This window comes from Drosophila santomea, chromosome 3R (assembly GCF_016746245.2).
Source record: "Drosophila santomea strain STO CAGO 1482 chromosome 3R, Prin_Dsan_1.1, whole genome shotgun sequence".
Classification (NCBI taxonomy): Eukaryota; Metazoa; Arthropoda; class Insecta; order Diptera; family Drosophilidae; genus Drosophila; species Drosophila santomea.
The window spans coordinates 1,923,124-1,941,275 of record NC_053019.2 but is presented as its reverse complement, the minus strand read 5'-3'; the positions used below and the strand labels follow the sequence as shown (position 1 = coordinate 1,941,275).

The following is an 18,152-nucleotide window of genomic DNA, read 5'->3' as shown; positions in this document are numbered from 1 at the left end:
TTTGGAGTTTTTAAAAAGGTTGCACTTAATCGTATTATAAATCATGATATGAATTTTTTAAATATATGTTAAAAAATTGGCCTTGAAAATGAAATACTAGACATCAGAGTCAAGTTGTCACAAAAACAAAAGAAATAAAGGCATGCAAACTAAAATCCAGCACACATGCAGTGTGGGATGGAATGGGAAACTGCCGAAAAAGGTGGTGAACATTCGAGAGCAATTCATGGTTGAATAGGGATAAACTAGATAAACTTTGTCTTCTTTTCACAATAAAGAATATGCAATAGCAAATGCGCAATTATTTCGAGGACATGCTACCGAAACTGGAGAAAACAGGCGGCGGTAGTGACAGAACAAGAATAACAAGCTTAAGCGCTCATAAAAAATTCACTTCCAGCGGCACCGCGGCGACTGCGACTCCGCAGCGGACGCTTCCAGTGGCTAAAACGAAAGACTTCATTTCAGTTTGGCAAAGACAACGAACCCGAATAGAGCTGCGCGGACGACGGCAGAAAAGAGAGAGAGTCTTACAAAACGGTACGTGCGCGCATGCGTGTTTCTGTGTGTGTCCAAATGCGAGTGTGTGTGTGTTTGGGCCAAAAGTTTAGTGCAGCAACAGCAACAATTACCAACCCACGGGCAAAGAGAAAAAGTTAATGAAAAGAAATCAAATACGAAATGAAGTTTTCAATCAGTGGGCCACGCAGGCGAATCCGCTACCAGAAAAGGAAGAGAAAGGAAGTTGGCCAAGTCCCTAATCCGCGTGTAACAAATGCGTCCGCTTGGAATTTGGCTTTTCTTATAGCCAACAAATCGTAGATACCTTCGCCTGGCCAAGTGGCTTACTCTCGCTATCTACGGAAGACAATTCCCATTTGGTTGGCTTTTTCATTGTGCCAGTTCATCGCCGTCAGCCGATCGCAAGAAAACAACGGTATAATTCTCATACCAGAAAAATACAGACATATCTGTATGTGAAAGTTATGGATCTCTTTCTATTCCACTGCCAGCCTCTCGCTTTTCATTTTTTTCTTCTGTGGCTGCTTTTGCTGCTAACGGGTTTTGTTAGCAACACTTTTGCTTTTTACAGTCTGCATCCCATCTGGCTACTTAGCATTTCGGAGCTGGAAACAATTTGCGTTGTTTGCGGATCACAAAACCCGTTCACCGAAATAAAGCCACACACCCAAAATCCAGCAACTTGTTCAATAAATTATGATTAAATTAGTCAGCAGAGGAGAATCAGCGTTAAGATTTCTGCAGCTCAACGGTTTTCGAAGGCTTTCACATGGAATTACCAGCGGGAAAGGTCACCTGGCGACGGTTTTCACCTGGCTCAGCTCATTACCGACGAGTACGTCCGCTCATCCGCTTGGCATTTCCAGCGAGATGCGCGCTCAGTCTGCAAGATTCTGTCCTCAAAAGTCGAGGTCTCTTCTCTCGATTCTTCTCCCGCTTCTTGCTCATTTAAATTTCGCTCACATTTTCGATTGGCGCGCCGAATAAGGCCTCTGCAAATAGTCAATGTTTATTTGTTTTCTCTCCATATAGCAGGTAACTGTTATTTGGAGTTATTAATCGAAGAGTTCAATCGCCAGTTTAAGAATAAATTTCAAATTCAATGCTAACGTGGTTTATTCAAATTGATTTTAAAACTAGTCTAAAATATTTTAAAAATCTTTTTTGGCATTACTTGTACATATCCAACTTCAGATTTAAAATCCAATGCATAAAATGTGCCCAGCTGAAGCCAAAAAAAAAAGTGTGTCATTGAACATGACAACTCATCGGTCAATGGATAATTCTTCCAAAACCAAAAATAAACCCATCAATGGGCGCTCAAATTAAAGCCCGAACAAAAGACAAATCATTCACCGGTCTGAAAAGAAACCAAAAAAACCCAAAAATAAAGTGCCAGTCCGATTCAACTCAGTCGTTACGTAAAATCCAAATATTAAGCACTACTGTGACTCATTTCACATAATCAAAATATGTACCTGAATTCAATCTTATACAATATTATTAATAACAGTAAAGTTTTCTGATATTCAATGCTTTTTAATTGGTTAGTTATTCACCAAAATTAGAGTGATGAACCGCCAAGTCAAAAAGTTTTCTATATTGCAAGAGTATTACGGTAGAACAGTTAATAGTCAAACAGGATACCAAGAGGTGTATGAACTGAAAATTAAATAAAATGAGCTGGAATGTGATGATTTAATTTATCTTATAAAAAATGTAGAATGTTTGATTTAAAATAATAAAAACTTCACATTTTAAATAATTTCCAAAGTTTCATCATTTTAGTATAAAGGTTACGTAAATATTTTGTTTTTAAGTTTTTGTAAAACGTTTTTTAAAAGAAGTATTTTAAAGATTCAGTCCAGACACTCTAACTCACCACCTATTATAGGTGTATGTTAATTTCAAATTGTTAGACAAGAAAATATGATAACTAAAACTTTGCTTAAAGCAGAGCGTATGCTCTTTTGATAGCTTCATAAGCGATCTTTCGAGCTGGGTGCTATGCGCGGCGCCAAGATGGATCGTCTGGTATCCGTAGCCACGAATCATCCGGGTCGATAGCAGCTGGTATTCCTGCAATCGGATTGCAGGTAACCTTCAAGCAATTATGGCTCTCCGTTGTGGCAAGCAGAAATCAATGGCTTAAGGAATCAATAGCCAATCCCAGCAAGCTGACCACTGCGCTTTGAACCCACACCCATGGATGTCCCTCCCCGGGTCTCCACTCCAAAACTTGTCCCGACTTGGCCATGTCACCAATTCACTCGCCGTTCGTTCCGGCTTGGTTCGCCTGCAATTTTTCTCATAATGCCTGCTTTTTCAGTCATATTGGCGCATATTTCTTGGCCGTACCTCGCTGGCTTTCCTGTTGTCCGCCGAAAACTGGTTGTCCGGCAATCGGCGATCGGCGATAGGCAAGAGTAGTAGGCAGCTGGTTGGCGGGGCCGCCGTTTTAACTAGATGACTTAAGTGTAGCAATCAATTTGTGCGCCACTCCAAGCAGCAACAACTCGAGTTTGTATCTGAACCACTTCGGTATCTGAGCCCCAGTATCGCATAGACTTGGTTCGCTTATTACTATAACATTTTTACAAGTTTCTGACTTTCACTTTTTTCGGTTTGTCTGGCTGGCAGTCCGCGCAGCGCAAGTTTTAATTGTTTGCCTTCCTTGGCTTCTGATTAAGCTGGACAGCAAAACCAAAATATTCGGACGGATACATACCTTTATGGGTGCACAGAAAAATCAGTTTATGCAATATATTGTTTACATACCTTTTAAATCAAAGGGGAAGATTTTTTTCAGTTGCCGAGCTTGGGACAGTTCCTTCCAGACAATTCTGTGTTGCTTTATGGATACAAGCATAATCTTATAGAAAAGTCCTTACTTTATACAATGTTTAAGTCTAAAAGTCCAAGCTTTTTAGACATAACAAAATCCAAGTGAAAATTTTTTTGTTGAATTTGAAATCTTGGAATTTTTTTCGTTTTCTTTATCAGTGTATTTCAGCATTACCCGTTTGAATGTATTCTTCCGCAGCTAGCGCCTTTGATATTTGGTCTAATAGGCATTCACTTCGCTTCTCTCTCGCCGCTGATCACCCTCTCTCCAGTCCACTCTCCTCGTACGCCCCAGTCGCTAATGTGGTTAAAACAACAGAATTAAAAAAATATTAAATCGCCCAGCGCCTGCAGCTGTGTCCCATTGTCTACTTCGACGGGCAAGACCTACAGTTGGCCCGCTCCTGATTTCCGTCCTGTCCGACCGGTTGGCTATCGAAGATCTGTAGCAGCCAACGAGAAATACACGAATGTGTACTTTTCTTCGTCTCCGAAACTCAATAATCCTTTTGCGCTGAATCTCTGGCTCTGTGCGTTGATTCAACGCGTGGACTTGAATGCCTAATGGAATTGGTAATTCTTGTTTTTTTTACTTGGGTCATATTTGGTATGGTGAGCACGTTTCGTGTGTGGGTAAAAGTACTCTAGTGTTGAGGTTTGTTAGGGTCAACTAGGTTCATGTCTTTCGGAGACTTACATGTTTTTTAAATTTAAGCTTTGCTCTTTTTGACTAACGAGCTCTTTAGATCGGACACCTTCAATCATGAAATAAGGCTTGGTTGTTTTTGGTTATTTTAATTTGCTTTTCTCGAATAAAACATATTGGTATTAAGTTTTCAGAACGCAAAATACGCGCTGTCAAATAAAATAATTTTTAGATTATTGGTACGATCTTTTATCCAATTCACAATATGTTAAAACAAATATATATTTTTATAGATACGAATATATCTAAGCTGTTACGTTTAAATAACATTTAAGCTACCGTGTTATTCAGCTTCAACCAATTAACTTAGCTTACAGATTGAATGACACGTTTTTGAGGTAATTGACAAGTTCAACTGTCTCAAAGAATCATTTCTAGTGGATATTTGATATTTGGAAGAATAGGAGAAGACGAGATTTCTTTTGGATATTCATTTGTCAATGGTGTCCGATGGTTGCTTAATTGCCTTTTTTTCGAAAGTCAAAATCCAAAGAAACTGGTTTTTATTGTATTTCAAAATACACAAGATGATTTTTGAGTACTTAAACAATGTAAAAGTAGTAGCTAAAAAAGTTAGAACGGCCCACTCATTGCAAAAAATGCATTTAGCAGTTATAATCGACCGTGACAGGACTCGAACCTGCAATCTTCGGATTCGAAGTCCGACGCCTTATCCTTTAGGCCACACGGTCCGGATGAAACTACACGTTTGTCCCTGCCTAATAAAGCACAAAATGAGCACTACGAGGATATACTCCACCTCCGAGGATGTGTCAGTAAAAACCACCCTTGCCGGCATGAGCTTAAATTGTGCGTTCCTTTTTTTGCGTGGGAGTGGAAGGTCCCTGTCCTTTGGGGTAGTTCATCCTATGACGCCATGGTCGCGTTGTGCGCAGAATCCTCCACAACGGAACAGATGCAGTCCACAGCATCCCAACTCGGTGCAAGCACTTCAGCTGGTTGAGACTTGGAAAATAACATTACTAAGTCTCAAAATCAATGCATTTCCAAGTTGTCCTCAATCCATGTCAAGTTGTCACCAATCTATTTCCAAGTTGTCCTCTCATGTTTTTTAATATCAATTTAGAACCACTATCTCTATACAACTTGGTCTTAATTGGTTTCACTGCCTTGCAAACATACTAGCGATAATTGGCCATTGCGTTTTATATAAAATTTAATTTTTAAGTATGCTACCTCCCTATTGTTCACTTTTATAAGCCTAAACGACCTCCAGCAGTAGGTTAAACACAATGTTACGATTACAATACATAGCTCCCTTATAAAAATAGAAATCTTTTCGTTAGTCTTCTTCTTGGTTTTTAACTTTGCAAAATTTGTCAAGTCAACTGTACAGATTCCGTGTAGCATTGCAATGCAATAAGAGGATCCAAATTCCCTGTCTTGTTCTTATGACTCCGTAAGATTATTATACAAACCGCCAAGTCTGTCACTCTGTTCAATAAAGCCATGGTTGGGGTTACTGTGAAGAGGACACAAGCAGTAGGACCCACGTTCGAGGTCACCCAGCTGAGCTGCTTCAAACTGTCCACCAATCGGGGCGTTCAGTTGCCGCCGCTGATGATGAAGGGTCAGATCCGTCCGGATCAGGTAGAGAACGCCACATTCCGGGTAGTCCTGGCCGATCGTCATCCCCTCGGCCATCAACAATTCAACGCGCTGATAAGGCGGCTGGTCAAGTGCTTCATGTCGGAGGTGGAGATCACAAAGCGGCTACGGAAGGTAACCTCCAAGCGCCCCGCTAATCCGGGTGAGTTGCAGCTCATCCGGCACCTGGAGGCCCTGCGTCGGAACTACGAGACGGAGCGATCCGCCTTGGTGGTGAAGCTCAGTCTGGACAGCCGATTCAATCTGTGTGCTCCTTATGCTGCGCACCTTGGGGACGCCCAGCCAAGCAAGTCCAAAACATCACGAAAGAGCAATCCTCTCGAGACTCCTTCAAAGGACAACAAAGCTATACAAAAATCCACGAGTCGCAAGAACGAGCATGACATACGAACAAGGCAGCGACAAAGGGGAGGATCCCTGCCCAAAGTGTGCAAACATGTCGTAACGCCTGGAAGTCTGAACCCGCGACTCATGGAGAAGCTCTACAGGTTGCAGGAAACCTTTATATCGTACTTTGAACGTCCCCAAGTTAAAGAATCTTTTCCGGCCAATCAAAATTTATTGGGGTCAGTCAACAACGATCTATCGGCTCAAGTGTCGCCGAGTTCTTCTGACGTATTTTACGATTTTCCAGATATAGTTGTTTTTTAGACATGAAATAATATACTGCCTTTTCGGATTACAAGTTATTTTGACCTGCCAATTTCCATCGATATGCCAAGACCCATGTTGCCACAAAATCTAACGCCCAAAACTGCCACACCCACACTTCTGGAAAATGTTGCCAAAAAGTTGTGTGCCACGTCCACTCTAACGCCCAAAGCGAAAAAATTTGTTGACTTTTTTTCCTAATATTATTAGTTTTGTAATTTCCAAAACCCTTTTAATCTTTTCATGTAATTCTTTTTGTCCCTCTTTCTATCAATATGCCAAAAAATGTAAAAATATCTTGTTCGCACTTCCCCAGCTGAGTAACGGGTATCTGATAGTCGGGGAACTCGACTATAACGTTCTCTTTTGTTATACCTTTTACTCGTAGAATTGAAAATTCGTTGAAAAGTATGTAACAGGCAGAAGGAAGGGTCTCGACCATATAAAGAATATATATATTCTTGATCAGGATCAATCTGGCCATGTCCGTCTGTACGTCCGTCTGTCCGTCCGTATGAACGCTGAGATCCCAGGAACTACAAAAGCTAGAAAGTTGAGATTAAGCATGCAGACTCCAGAGACATAGACGCAGGACAAGTTTGTCGATTGATGTTGCCACGCCCACTCTAACGCTCACAAACCGCCCAAAACTGCCACGCCCACACTTTTGAAAAATGTTTTGATATTTTTTCATTTTTGTATTAGTCTTGTAAATTTCTATCGATTTGCCAAAAAACTTTTTGCCACGCCCACTCTAACGACCACAAACAGCCAAAAACTGTCAGTGTTGAAGACTAGCGGAGTAACGGGTATCAGATAGTCCCCGACTACTACTCGACTATAGCGTTCTCTCTTGTTATACCCGTTACTCGTAGAGTAAAAGGGTATACTAGAATCGTTGAAAAGTATGTAACAGGCAGAAGGAAGCGTTTCCGACCATATAAAACATATATATTCTTGATCAGGAGCAATAGCCGAGTCGATCTGGACATGTCCGTCTGTCTGTCCGTATGAACGTCAAGATCTCAGGAACTACAAAAGCTAGAAAGTTGAGATTAAGCATGCAGACTCCAGAGACATAGACGCAGCGCAAGTTTGTCGATTGATGTTGCCACGCCCACTCCAACGCCCACAAACCGCCCAAAACTGCCAAGCCCACACTTTTGAAAAATGTTTCGATATTTTTCCATTTTTGTATTGGTGTTGTAAATTTCTATCGTTTTGTTAAAAAACTTTTTGCCACGCCCACTCTAACGCCCACAAACCGCCCAAAGCTGCCACGCCCACACTTTTGAAAAATGTTTTGATATTTTTTCATTTTTTTATTAGTCTTGCAAATTTCTATCGATTTGCCAAAAAACTTTTTGCCACGCCCACTCTAACGCCCACAAATCGCCAAAAACTGTTAAAGACTCTCCTTTGCACTTCCACTAGCTGAGTAACGGGTATCAGATAGTCGGGGAACTCGACTATAGCGTTCTCTCTTGTTTTTATTATAAACACGGGAGTAACTGGATCATTAAATATATAACATTGGGGTTTCTTGTATATAAATCATTTTATCGCCTACAATACCAATTGAGAAACGTCTCCGATTTGCCTCTAACCATAAATATTGCGATCGGACGAGAATCTGGTACAAGGCCTTCATTGGCAGAACAATACGAGAAGTGCTGCAAACTGCGACGGCAATTTAAAGTAATCGTACATAATTACCATAAAAAGAGAAGACCCAGGCAAGATCAGTCTCAGTTCCGTGCCACATGTTGAACAAGTGAGGCGAATCCGAGACTCGGGTGTAGTAAGCTACTTGCGAAGCTCCAGCCATTTCTTAAATAACTTCACGCCGAAAGTTACAGAAGTGAAAGTGAAAAGATGATGAGAAAAATCCAGAAGCGCACGAAGCCATGTAAACATGTAAATTTAATCGCCTAGATGCACAAGCCATGAGTCACTAAAATCAGTTTACACTGAAAAGAAATATATAATCCGGCTTGTAATATTTCAGAATCCATACATTTCTTGCAAATACATAAAGCAAGTCACATCGAAACAATCGTATTTAGGAAATGCGTTCATGTAACAGAGGCGTTCAAGGTCCCAAGAGGGACTTGAATACATAAACCTAAACCGGTCTAGTGACGGAGTCAAAGGACGCCTGTCCTTGAGAGCCCAGTTCCATGGCCATAAATTGCTTGTCCATTAAATCTTGCTTATCGAACATCCGCAGCCTGGACTCAATTTTAGTTAATCTTACCTCTCTTCTCTCCCCCGAATCTTTGCAGCCGATCTTTGGCCACCCAATCCAAGATTGGGACTAGCACCAACCGTGGGAGATGTCTGCGATGCGGCATCGCCCGATGGCCCCTCCGGGCCAAGGAGCCGGAACGGGAGCCGCCGGAGAGCACGGCGACAGCGATGACAACAACTTTACCGATGACGAGAGCTCGCCCCTCACACATGACATCTATGGCGGCAGGTAGGTTTCTACTGCGGTCTTCAAACAGGTATTTCGGGACAAAAGTTTCTTCCAAGTGTATTGTGGTGGCCAACTACCGCGAACGACAACCAAAACGAGAGCGTATCAGCAAAAAAGCTGTAATTAAACGAGCTCCGACCGCTATTGCTTTACAATCACTTTTGGAGCGGTTCGGTTAGGGCGGAGTCGGGTTTATAAAGTGCCGGAATCCGAGACCATCTAGTCGAGTGAGCAATGCCAATGCAGACCTATGTGATCTGATCGGGTTACTTAAGTGCAAACGACTTACACTGCCATACACTTACTCTTTTATTTGAATAACATTAATTATTTATTTAATTCCTGTATGCCCGTTAATAACTGTATGCCCGTTGTTTCTACAAATCCCTCAGGCACCATTTAATTCACCCTCATTCAATTTTCAGCCAACGAACCATACAAGAGACGAAGGGTTGGGATGTTTTCCGGGATCCGCCGATCAAGATTGAGACCGGGTCGACGGCAAACCAAGAGTGCTTAGAATTAACCGTAAAGATCTTAAAGATCTTCGCCTATGTGATTACGTTTATCATAGTTTTAACCGGTGGCGTCATCGCCAAGGGCACAATGCTCTTCATGACCTCGCAGGTGCGCAAGGATAAGAAGATGGAGTACTGCAACAAGGACTTGGTAAGATGATTAAACCTATCTTTCAAAAATACACCCAAACATCAAGAACATTATGATCCTCATACCATTTTGACCGACCTTTTTGTGTTTTCCATAAGGGTCGGGACAAAAGCTTCGTGGTGCGGCTGCCAGAAGAGGAGCGAGTGGCCTGGATCTGGGCGCTGCTGATAGCCTACGCCCTTCCCGAGATCGGAGCCCTGATCCGATCCGTCCGCATCTGCTTCTTCAAGACCTTTAAGGTGCCGAAGACAGGGCACTTCCTGTTCGTCTGGCTGATGGAGAGTTTAAGTGCCGTGGGCATGGCACTGCTGATGTTCGTGGTTCTGCCCCAGATCGACGCTATTCAAGGCGCCATGCTGACCAATTGCCTGTGCGTGGTGCCGGGCATCTTCGGCCTCCTGTCTCGCACCTCCAAGGAGGGCAAGCGGTTTGTGAAGGTGATCATCGACCTGGCGGCGGTGACCGCCCAGGTTACTGGTCTGGTGATCTGGCCGCTACTGGAGAACCGCCGGGAGCTGTGGGTCATCCCAGTGGCCTGTGTCATGATCTCTTGCGGCTGGTGGGAGAATTACGTATCGCCACAGTCCCCACTCGGCCTGGTTCGTGCTCTGGGTCGCATAAAGGAGGATATGAAGTACACTCGCTACTTCTGCCACATATTTCTTTCCATTTGGAAGATCCTACTTTTCTTCACCGTCACACTGTGTATCTACTGGGCGGAAGGCGAGGAACCCGGCAATCTGTTTGCCATGTACGGGGACGCTTTTGGACCTCACAAGATCATAGTCTACGAACTGCCAGCGGGACTGGGCGGTGTGCTTCCAGATACCCTGGAATCGGCCAACATTGACACTGTGGATGTGGATGCCGCCTACAATACAGTGGTGTATGTTCTGCTTCTACAGATTTTCGGCGCCTACTTGTGCTACATCTTCGGAAAGTTCGCCTGCAAGATCCTTATCCAGGGATTCAGCTACGCGTTTCCCGTCAGTCTAACTGTTCCGCTCTCTGTCACATTCCTGATCGCAGCCTGTGGTATACGAATCGACGATCCCTGCTTCTTCCATGACACCATTCCAGACTACCTGTTTTTTACGAGCCCCTCAAACTTCCGGTTCAACAACTTTGTCACCGAGCAAATGGCGTGGGCCTGGATCCTTTGGCTCCTGAGTCAGACCTGGATAGCACTGCACATCTGGACACCAAAGTGCGAGCGTCTGGCCACCACCGAAAAGCTGTTTGTCCAGCCCATGTACTCCTCTCTGCTGATCGATCAGTCGATGGCCCTCAACCGAAGGCGCGATGACCAGGCAGATGTGAAAACAGAGGTTAGTTTTCAACTGAGAATCTCGTTTAATCCAAAAAAATGCCTAATTCCTCTTTTACAGGATCTTTCGGAGATCGAAAAGGAAAAAGGCGATGAGTACTACGAGACTATTTCTGTGCACACTGATCGTTCATCGGCACCCAACAAGCCATCGATTAAGTCCTCCGATAACATCACAAGAATCTACTCCTGCGCGACTATGTGGCATGAGACGAAAGACGAGATGATAGAGTTCTTGAAGAGCATCATGCGAATGGACGAGGACCAGTGTGCTCGTCGTGTGGCTCAAAAGTATCTGAGGGTTCTCGATCCGGATTACTACGAATTTGAGAGTGAGTAAGATTGCTAATTCAGTTAGAGATTCAACAACCACAACTACGTTGCAGCCCACATCTTCTTCGATGACGCCTTCGAAATCTCCGATCACAGCGACGACGATATTCAATGCAATCGCTTCGTCAAGCTTTTAATAGCCACCATGGACGAGGCTGCCTCCGAGATCCATCAGACCACGATCAGACTGCGTCCGCCAAAGAAGTATCCGACTCCGTACGGAGGCCGCCTGGTGTGGACCCTTCCGGGAAAGACCAAGTTCATTACGCACTTAAAGGACAAGGACCGCATTCGTCACAGAAAGCGTTGGTCTCAGGTGATGTACATGTACTACCTGCTAGGACATCGCCTCATGGAGCTGCCCATTTCGGTGGATCGCAAGGATGCAATTGCGGAAAACACCTACCTCCTGACCCTGGACGGAGACATTGACTTCAAGCCGAATGCGGTGACTCTTTTGGTGGATCTAATGAAGAAGAACAAGAACCTAGGTGCCGCCTGTGGTCGCATTCATCCGGTGGGATCGGGACCCATGGTTTGGTACCAGCTCTTTGAGTACGCAATAGGTCATTGGCTACAAAAGGCCACGGAGCACATGATTGGCTGCGTGCTCTGTTCACCTGGATGCTTTTCCCTGTTCAGGGGCAAGGCCCTCATGGATGACAATGTAATGAAGAAATACACTACGCGGTCGGATGAGGCTCGTCACTATGTGCAGTACGATCAGGGCGAAGATCGATGGTTGTGCACATTGCTCCTCCAGAGGGGATACCGAGTGGAGTATTCGGCTGCCAGTGATGCGTACACCCACTGTCCTGAGGGATTTAATGAGTTCTACAACCAGCGGCGCAGATGGGTGCCCTCGACCATTGCTAACATCATGGATCTGTTGGCGGATGCGAAGCGCACGATCAAGATCAATGATAACATTTCCCTGCTGTACATCTTCTACCAGATGATGTTGATGGGGGGCACTATCCTGGGACCCGGAACCATTTTCCTTATGTTGGTGGGTGCCTTCGTCGCAGCGTTCCGCATCGATAACTGGACATCCTTTCACTACAACATCGTGCCTATCCTGGCCTTCATGGTCATCTGCTTCACCTGTAAATCGAATATCCAGTTGTTCGTGGCCCAAGTCCTTTCGACGGCATATGCCTTGATCATGATGGCGGTGATTGTGGGTACGGCCTTGCAGTTGGGAGAGGATGGAATAGGCTCCCCTTCGGCCATTTTCCTGATATCCATGGTGGGCTCATTCTTCATAGCCGCATGTTTGCATCCACAAGAGTTCTGGTGCATTACATGCGGCCTTATCTATTTGCTATCCATTCCGTCCATGTACCTGCTGCTCATCTTGTACTCGATCATCAACCTGAACGTCGTCTCCTGGGGAACCCGCGAAGTGGTTGCCAAGAAAACCAAGAAAGAACTCGAGGCGGAAAAGAAGGCCGCCGAGGAGGCTAAGAAGAGAGTGAAGCAGAAGAGCATGCTGAGCTTTCTTCAGAGTGGAATCGGGGATAATGGCGACGAGGAGGGCTCCGTGGAGTTCTCCCTGGCTGGGCTCTTTCGCTGCATATTCTGCACCCACGGAAAAACCTCCGATGAGAAACAGCAGCTGACTTCCATCGCGGAATCGCTGGACACGATCAAAAATCGAATGGACACCATCGAGAGTGCTGTGGATCCCCACGGTCACCATGCCTCCAGACATGGAAGGAGGAGAACCACATCCAGTGGCTCCAAGGATCACCACTTGCTGACCTCGGTGGCGGAGAAGTCAGGAGATGAATCGGACGAGTCAGACTCAGACACTTCGGCGGAACCAAAGCAGGAGCGAGATTTTCTTACCAACCCCTACTGGATCGAGGATCCAGATGTGCGCAAGGGCGAGGTGGACTTCCTTTCCAGCACCGAAATCCAGTTCTGGAAGGATCTCATCGACCAGTATCTCTACCCTATCGACAACGATCCCGTGGAACAGGTAAGATACCCCTACATCTTATTAATTTTAAACTAAACATTCTCTGTTGTTATATAATATGTTTGTAATATGTAATCTAATATTTTAATCTTTGGTCAGTTTCCTACCTCGTTCTGTAACGTCATAGATAGCACATATATCCCGTTACTCGTAGAGTAACTCGTAAAAGGGTATACTAGGCTCGTTGAAAAGAATGTAACAGGCAGAAGAAAGCGTTTGCGACCATATAAAGTATATATATTCTTGATCAGGATAAATAGCCGAGTCCATCTGCCCGTGTCCGTCTGTACGTCCGTCTGTCTGTATGAACGTCGAGATCTCAGGAACTATAAAAGCTACAGAGTTGAGATTATGCACTATTGGCGCCGTAAATTTATCAATTATGCAGATCATAAACAACTTGAGTAAATACGACTTGAATTTGCAAAGCAAAGGCTAGATATTTTATTGCAAATTGCGAGAAATGAATTAATGTTTTAAAAGCAGTTACGAAGTTCATCGAATAAGATAAGTAGATATTTACTTTTAGAGAGGACGGGTCTATTTCTGCATAATTAAGGTCCTTGAACGATATTAAATAATACATATATAAAGACATGTATAGTTAGCCATACAGGAATTCGAATAGAGTATTTATATATATTATTTATATAATATAACATAAGTATATTTATAGAGTATAAAGAGTATTTCAACTTCGGCCTGCCGAAGCCAGCCTCATTGTTCGCTGTGAGTATTTTCTCCGGAAAAGCCATCATTTTAAGAGAACCAAACATAACTTAACCCCATCGCCGGATCGGATAACGCTCTTGTAGGCCCGCATCGCTAAGGATCTGAAGGAGCTGCGCGACTCGTCGGTGTTCGCGTTCTTCATGATCAACGCGCTGTTCGTGCTGATCGTGTTCCTGCTGCAGCTGAACAAGGACAACATTCACGTGAAGTGGCCATTTGGAGTGCGGACGAACATCACCTACGACGAGTCCACCCAGGAGGTAATTGCTGGTTTCAAGCCAAACTAACACAACTATTTTGGTCTTTTTCTTTCTTTGGCACCACGATATGAATCCGAACTGAAACGAAACGAAGGCCCGCATTGCCTCTGACCTGATTGAGCTGCGAAACAAGTCGGTCTTTGCTTTTTTCATGGCCAACGCCTTGTTCGTGCTGATTGTCTTCTTGTTGCAACTGAACAAGGACAAGCTACACATTATTTGGCCGTTGGGCGTCAAAACCAACATTACCTATATCGAAGAGACATCTGAGGTTTATAAACAAGCTTTATTTGATGTTATACCACAACTACCACAACTGTCAGTGTCAGTGTTTGTCTTACCCTAAAACCTCCGGAGGGGTCCTCTAACTTCCTACCTGTCCACTCTGTTTCACTCTAAATGTTTGATACCCTTCCCGTCCAACATGTCGCATCACCAAACAGCTAATGATGTTCTATGTTCGCGGTACTCCCGTTTATTTTGTTAGCCCCATTCTAATGGTTCAGGCTGTATCATACAAATACATCATGTAAAAACAACAGAACAACATCTTGGAATTTTCGCGGGTCTAATAGTTAGCCCTAAAATGAAAACACGGTAAACTGTAAGCCACATACATAAGTCCCCTTCTGAGTAATCACTGTTCTGTACACTGTTTCGGCAAGCATGTTCATTGTTCCTCCGACATCAATATGTTCAATAAATATATAAATATAAACCAGCCCGACATATAACATACCTCCCAAATGGTATCACACCTAAACCTCAACATGCCACAATCACCGACAACTGGTATCAAGATCAGCCATTATCAAAGCCCAAACCAACCAAATCGTTCAGTGTCACTAACCCAAACCCAAGTCCTCCAGAGCCACGCTAATCGTATTACTTAACCTATAGGTGCACATCTCAAAGGAGTACCTTCAGCTAGAGCCCATTGGACTGGTATTCGTGTTCTTCTTTGCTCTTATTTTGATAATTCAGTTTACGGCCATGCTGTTCCATCGATTTGGAACCATTTCGCACATCTTGGCCTCAACTGAACTTAACTTCTGCAAGAAGAAGTCCGAGGATCTAACCCAGGATCAACTAATAGATAAAGTAGGTAGCTTGCAATTGACAAAGCCTTATGCATTAGAAATAATACGAATAATAAACAAATTATATAATATGATATATACATTTAAAATAAATACATGTATTCAATGTTCTGTTATTTAGCATGCTGTGGAGATCGTCAAAAACTTGCAGAGGCTACAGGGAATCGATGGGGACTACGACAATGACTCCGGTTCCGGGCCAGACCGCATAGCCAGACGGAAGACCATTCAAAATCTGGAGAAGGCGCGACAGCCGCGTCGCCAAATCGGCACCCTGGATGTGGCTTTCAAGAAGCGCTTCCTGAAACTCACTGCCGACGCGGAGAACAATCCAGCCACGCCCATTCTCACCCGCCGCCTGACAATGCGGGCGGAGACTATCCGGGCACTGGAAGTGCGCAAGAATTCGGTGATGGCCGAAAGGCGGAAGTCCGCGATGCAAACTCTGGGAGCGAAGAACGAGTACGGGATAACGACTGGGGCGCCGGTGAGATAACAAAAGCGTTTTGAGAAATTTGAGAAAAATTGATATAAATTCCTAATGTATATAGACTAACAACAATGGAGCTCTGCCGAATCAGCGAAGCGCCCGCGTTTCAAATGCGGGAATCAGCATCAAGGATGTATTTAATGTAAACGGTGGCGCAGCAGAGGTAAAAGCCAATTTATATTAAAATCCATTCATGAAATGATCATAACTCCTAATATTTATTTTCTGTGATTATCGTATTCCAAATTTAACTTGTCCGCTTACTCTTGCAGCAAATTTACGGCTCGAATGGGGGCGGCACGATCAACCAGGGTTATGAGCACGTGATTGACGAGGACGGCGACGGCAACTCCCTGCGGTTGACCACCAGGAACCCCCATCCCCACCCGCATCACCAGGTCTCCTGGAGCCAGAATACCAATGGCGGCGGCAACGGCACAGGCCGCCTATGAAAAACCCGCACATCCTAGACGTAGTGCTAAGTTAGACCTAGAGACCTTGTTAACGAATTCCGCCTCTTTCCAGAAACTGCCTACTCTTAAGACTAAGCCAATACATAGAGTTGTAGTCAGAAGGGATTGTGTTGTAAAGTATACATAGGGACGCGATAGAGATCCAAGATATACTGGGGTTCAGAAGGCATCCTGGCGACACAACGAACATAATAATTAGCTAATCACACTGCCAGTAACGATGTATGCGTGTGCGTGGGTGATCGCCCATTGTGGCAGCAATATTCATACGATGTACTATACTATCATTTCTTAGATTATGTTTAAGTCAATTCCCGCGTGTATCCTTAAGGACACGCGGCCAGTGCATGCTGACTCAAAATACTCAAAGTGCAGCAGAGAGTTAATGATCTATTTATGCACTCGACTTATCGAGAATAGTTATTTTTAAATAAATGATGATTGATGATTTGATGAAATGTGAATATTTTGATACAATAAATAAATAGAAATAGATACAGAAGACATTGTGTCAATAAGTTCAATATTTATCAAAGACGGGCTCTTTCGGGCCACCAATCTTAGGCTACGAATATGCAAAAGATAAGCTAAATCCGATGGCAAATTCGGTAGTTTTAACCATACCCCAAGCCAATACGAATACTCCTATGTCTTCGGCTTAGAGCCCTGGTACTATACGAATAACTTTATTTGCGGGAAACGGGTAGAAACATTACTAGACTTCGCTTGTGGGACAACATTAATAACCTGCTATGATAGGTAATAGTATTAGACACCCATATGGAAAACAATGTAGGTATGGTCGTGTATGCTCAAAGAATCATCGAGCCAGCTTAGTGGAATAGAAGGTTTCCCTTTTTGGCGGCTATGGGCAAGCGATCGCCCTGGAGAAACGGGTTCATAACCGCGTCATCCAGACGAGGATCGGGCATCACTGGGTACCCGGCCTTCTTAACCAGGCTGTTCACGTTGTTCAGGCTGTTCTCCTGGCCCATCTGCAGGATATACTGCTCCACGGCGGAGTTCAGGTCACCCTTCTCGGAGCCGGTATCGGCACTATCTTGTTCCGAGCAGTCGAACATATGTTCGTTATCGCAGGTGCAGTCCTGTGCAGCCTGGAACTCCCGGCTGAAGATGGCCGTGTTTTCGAAGTCCACGATGCAGCTGCCACCTTGGGTCTCCATGTCATAGCCCTCGGGGCAAGGGTTTGGAGGGTTGCAGTATGCAGGCAGACCGGCGTCATTCTTCACTATGGTAGGATACCTATTGGGACCCTCTCCCATTCCGCCGGAGATGAACTGGTGACCCCACAGGGAGCTGTGCTGCAGGAACTCGTGGTCCCTTAACGAAGGATGGGAGGCTGCTCCCGATCCCGATTGCAAGATGCAGTCGCTTCCCCCATCACACAGCCTCGCGTACTCCGATCGGGAGACCAGGTCCACATTGTCCTTGGAGCCAGCAGCTGCCTCGTTGCCAACATCGTAGTAGCCTACCTGCATGTCGTTGTCCATGCGATTGAGCAGATCCGTCAGCAGGGCATCGGCCAAAATATCCTTGGAGCCATAGGACTGCACCTGGTAGCCACTTAAGGCGACCACAAGCATCGCAACCATCATGTGCACATCTTGAAAAACATAGACTGTCCACCTGATCCTCCCATAAATATTATTTTAATAGACTTACTTTGCGAACAGAACAACATATTGCGCGATTTCAACCGTACACGTAGGTGTTTTGTAAGGTATTGATTTTTCGGCGGCAGATGCTCCGATTCCGTGTGTATACCAATGTGACGTAGGACTCTGTGGTTCGTGCGGCAGCTACCAGTTGAATTCGCGGAATATACAGAAACCCAATCGAAGACCTCTATATAAGGCAGCTACAGCTGAAAGGACGCATGCGCCGTATTCGAAAGCTCTTTTAAGTTGGACCGGTTCTTTAGAGGCCGAGAAT

General features: G+C 44.5%; 3 protein-coding genes and 1 non-coding gene across 6 annotated transcripts; 2 read left to right on the top strand and 2 right to left on the bottom strand.

Annotated features, from left to right (window-relative positions):
* Window positions 1–473: 473 nt before the first annotated feature.
* On the top strand, window positions 474–16,714 carry LOC120454543 (chitin synthase chs-2). Of its 2 annotated transcripts, XM_039639922.1 has the most exons (11): window positions 474–540; window positions 8,638–8,831; window positions 9,257–9,500; window positions 9,599–10,828; window positions 10,889–11,159; window positions 11,214–13,144; window positions 13,960–14,136; window positions 15,037–15,237; window positions 15,358–15,723; window positions 15,788–15,889; window positions 15,999–16,714. In XM_039639922.1, exons 2-11 carry the CDS (start codon window positions 8,689–8,691, stop codon window positions 16,176–16,178), a joined length of 4,845 nt encoding a protein of 1,614 aa, XP_039495856.1. In that variant the 5' UTR covers window positions 474–540; window positions 8,638–8,688; the 3' UTR covers window positions 16,179–16,714. The 2 variants fall into 2 exon arrangements, with proteins under 2 accessions (XP_039495856.1, XP_039495857.1); XM_039639923.2 differs by lacking the exons at window positions 474–540; window positions 13,960–14,136 and adding an exon at window positions 14,231–14,407.
* On the bottom strand, window positions 4,692–4,764 carry Trnar-ucg. The gene has a single exon. It is a non-coding gene; the product is annotated as a tRNA-Arg (tRNA).
* On the top strand, window positions 5,355–6,673 carry LOC120454546. Of its 2 annotated transcripts, XM_039639927.2 has the most exons (2): window positions 5,356–6,267; window positions 6,336–6,673. In XM_039639927.2, the coding sequence occupies exons 1-2, from the start codon at window positions 5,543–5,545 to the stop codon at window positions 6,361–6,363; spliced, it is 753 nt and encodes a 250-aa protein (XP_039495861.1). In that variant the 5' UTR covers window positions 5,356–5,542; the 3' UTR covers window positions 6,364–6,673. The 2 variants fall into 2 exon arrangements, with proteins under 2 accessions (XP_039495860.1, XP_039495861.1); XM_039639926.2 differs by having other exon boundaries at window positions 5,355–6,673.
* Window positions 16,715–16,849: 135 nt separating the features above from the next.
* On the bottom strand, window positions 16,850–18,047 carry LOC120454545 (neuroendocrine protein 7B2). Its single transcript, XM_039639925.2, has 2 exons — window positions 17,883–18,047; window positions 16,850–17,823 (listed from the first exon to the last, which is right to left on the bottom strand). Exons 1-2 carry the CDS (start codon window positions 17,899–17,901, stop codon window positions 17,033–17,035), a joined length of 810 nt encoding a protein of 269 aa, XP_039495859.1. The 5' UTR covers window positions 17,902–18,047; the 3' UTR covers window positions 16,850–17,032.
* Window positions 18,048–18,152: the final 105 nt, after the last annotated feature.

Coding starts and splice junctions, on each gene's coding strand:
- LOC120454546 (XM_039639926.2), top strand. CDS start 5,543: ATGGTTGGGGTTACTGTGAAGAGGACACAAGCAGTAGGACCCACGTTC.
- LOC120454543 (XM_039639922.1), top strand. CDS start 8,689: ATGTCTGCGATGCGGCATCGCCCGATGGCCCCTCCGGGCCAAGGAGCC. Junction 9,501..9,598: donor AGTACTGCAACAAGGACTTG/GTAAGATGATTA, acceptor GTTTTCCATAAG/GGTCGGGACAAAAGCTTCGT. Junction 13,145..13,959: donor ACAACGATCCCGTGGAACAG/GTAAGATACCCC, acceptor ACGCTCTTGTAG/GCCCGCATCGCTAAGGATCT.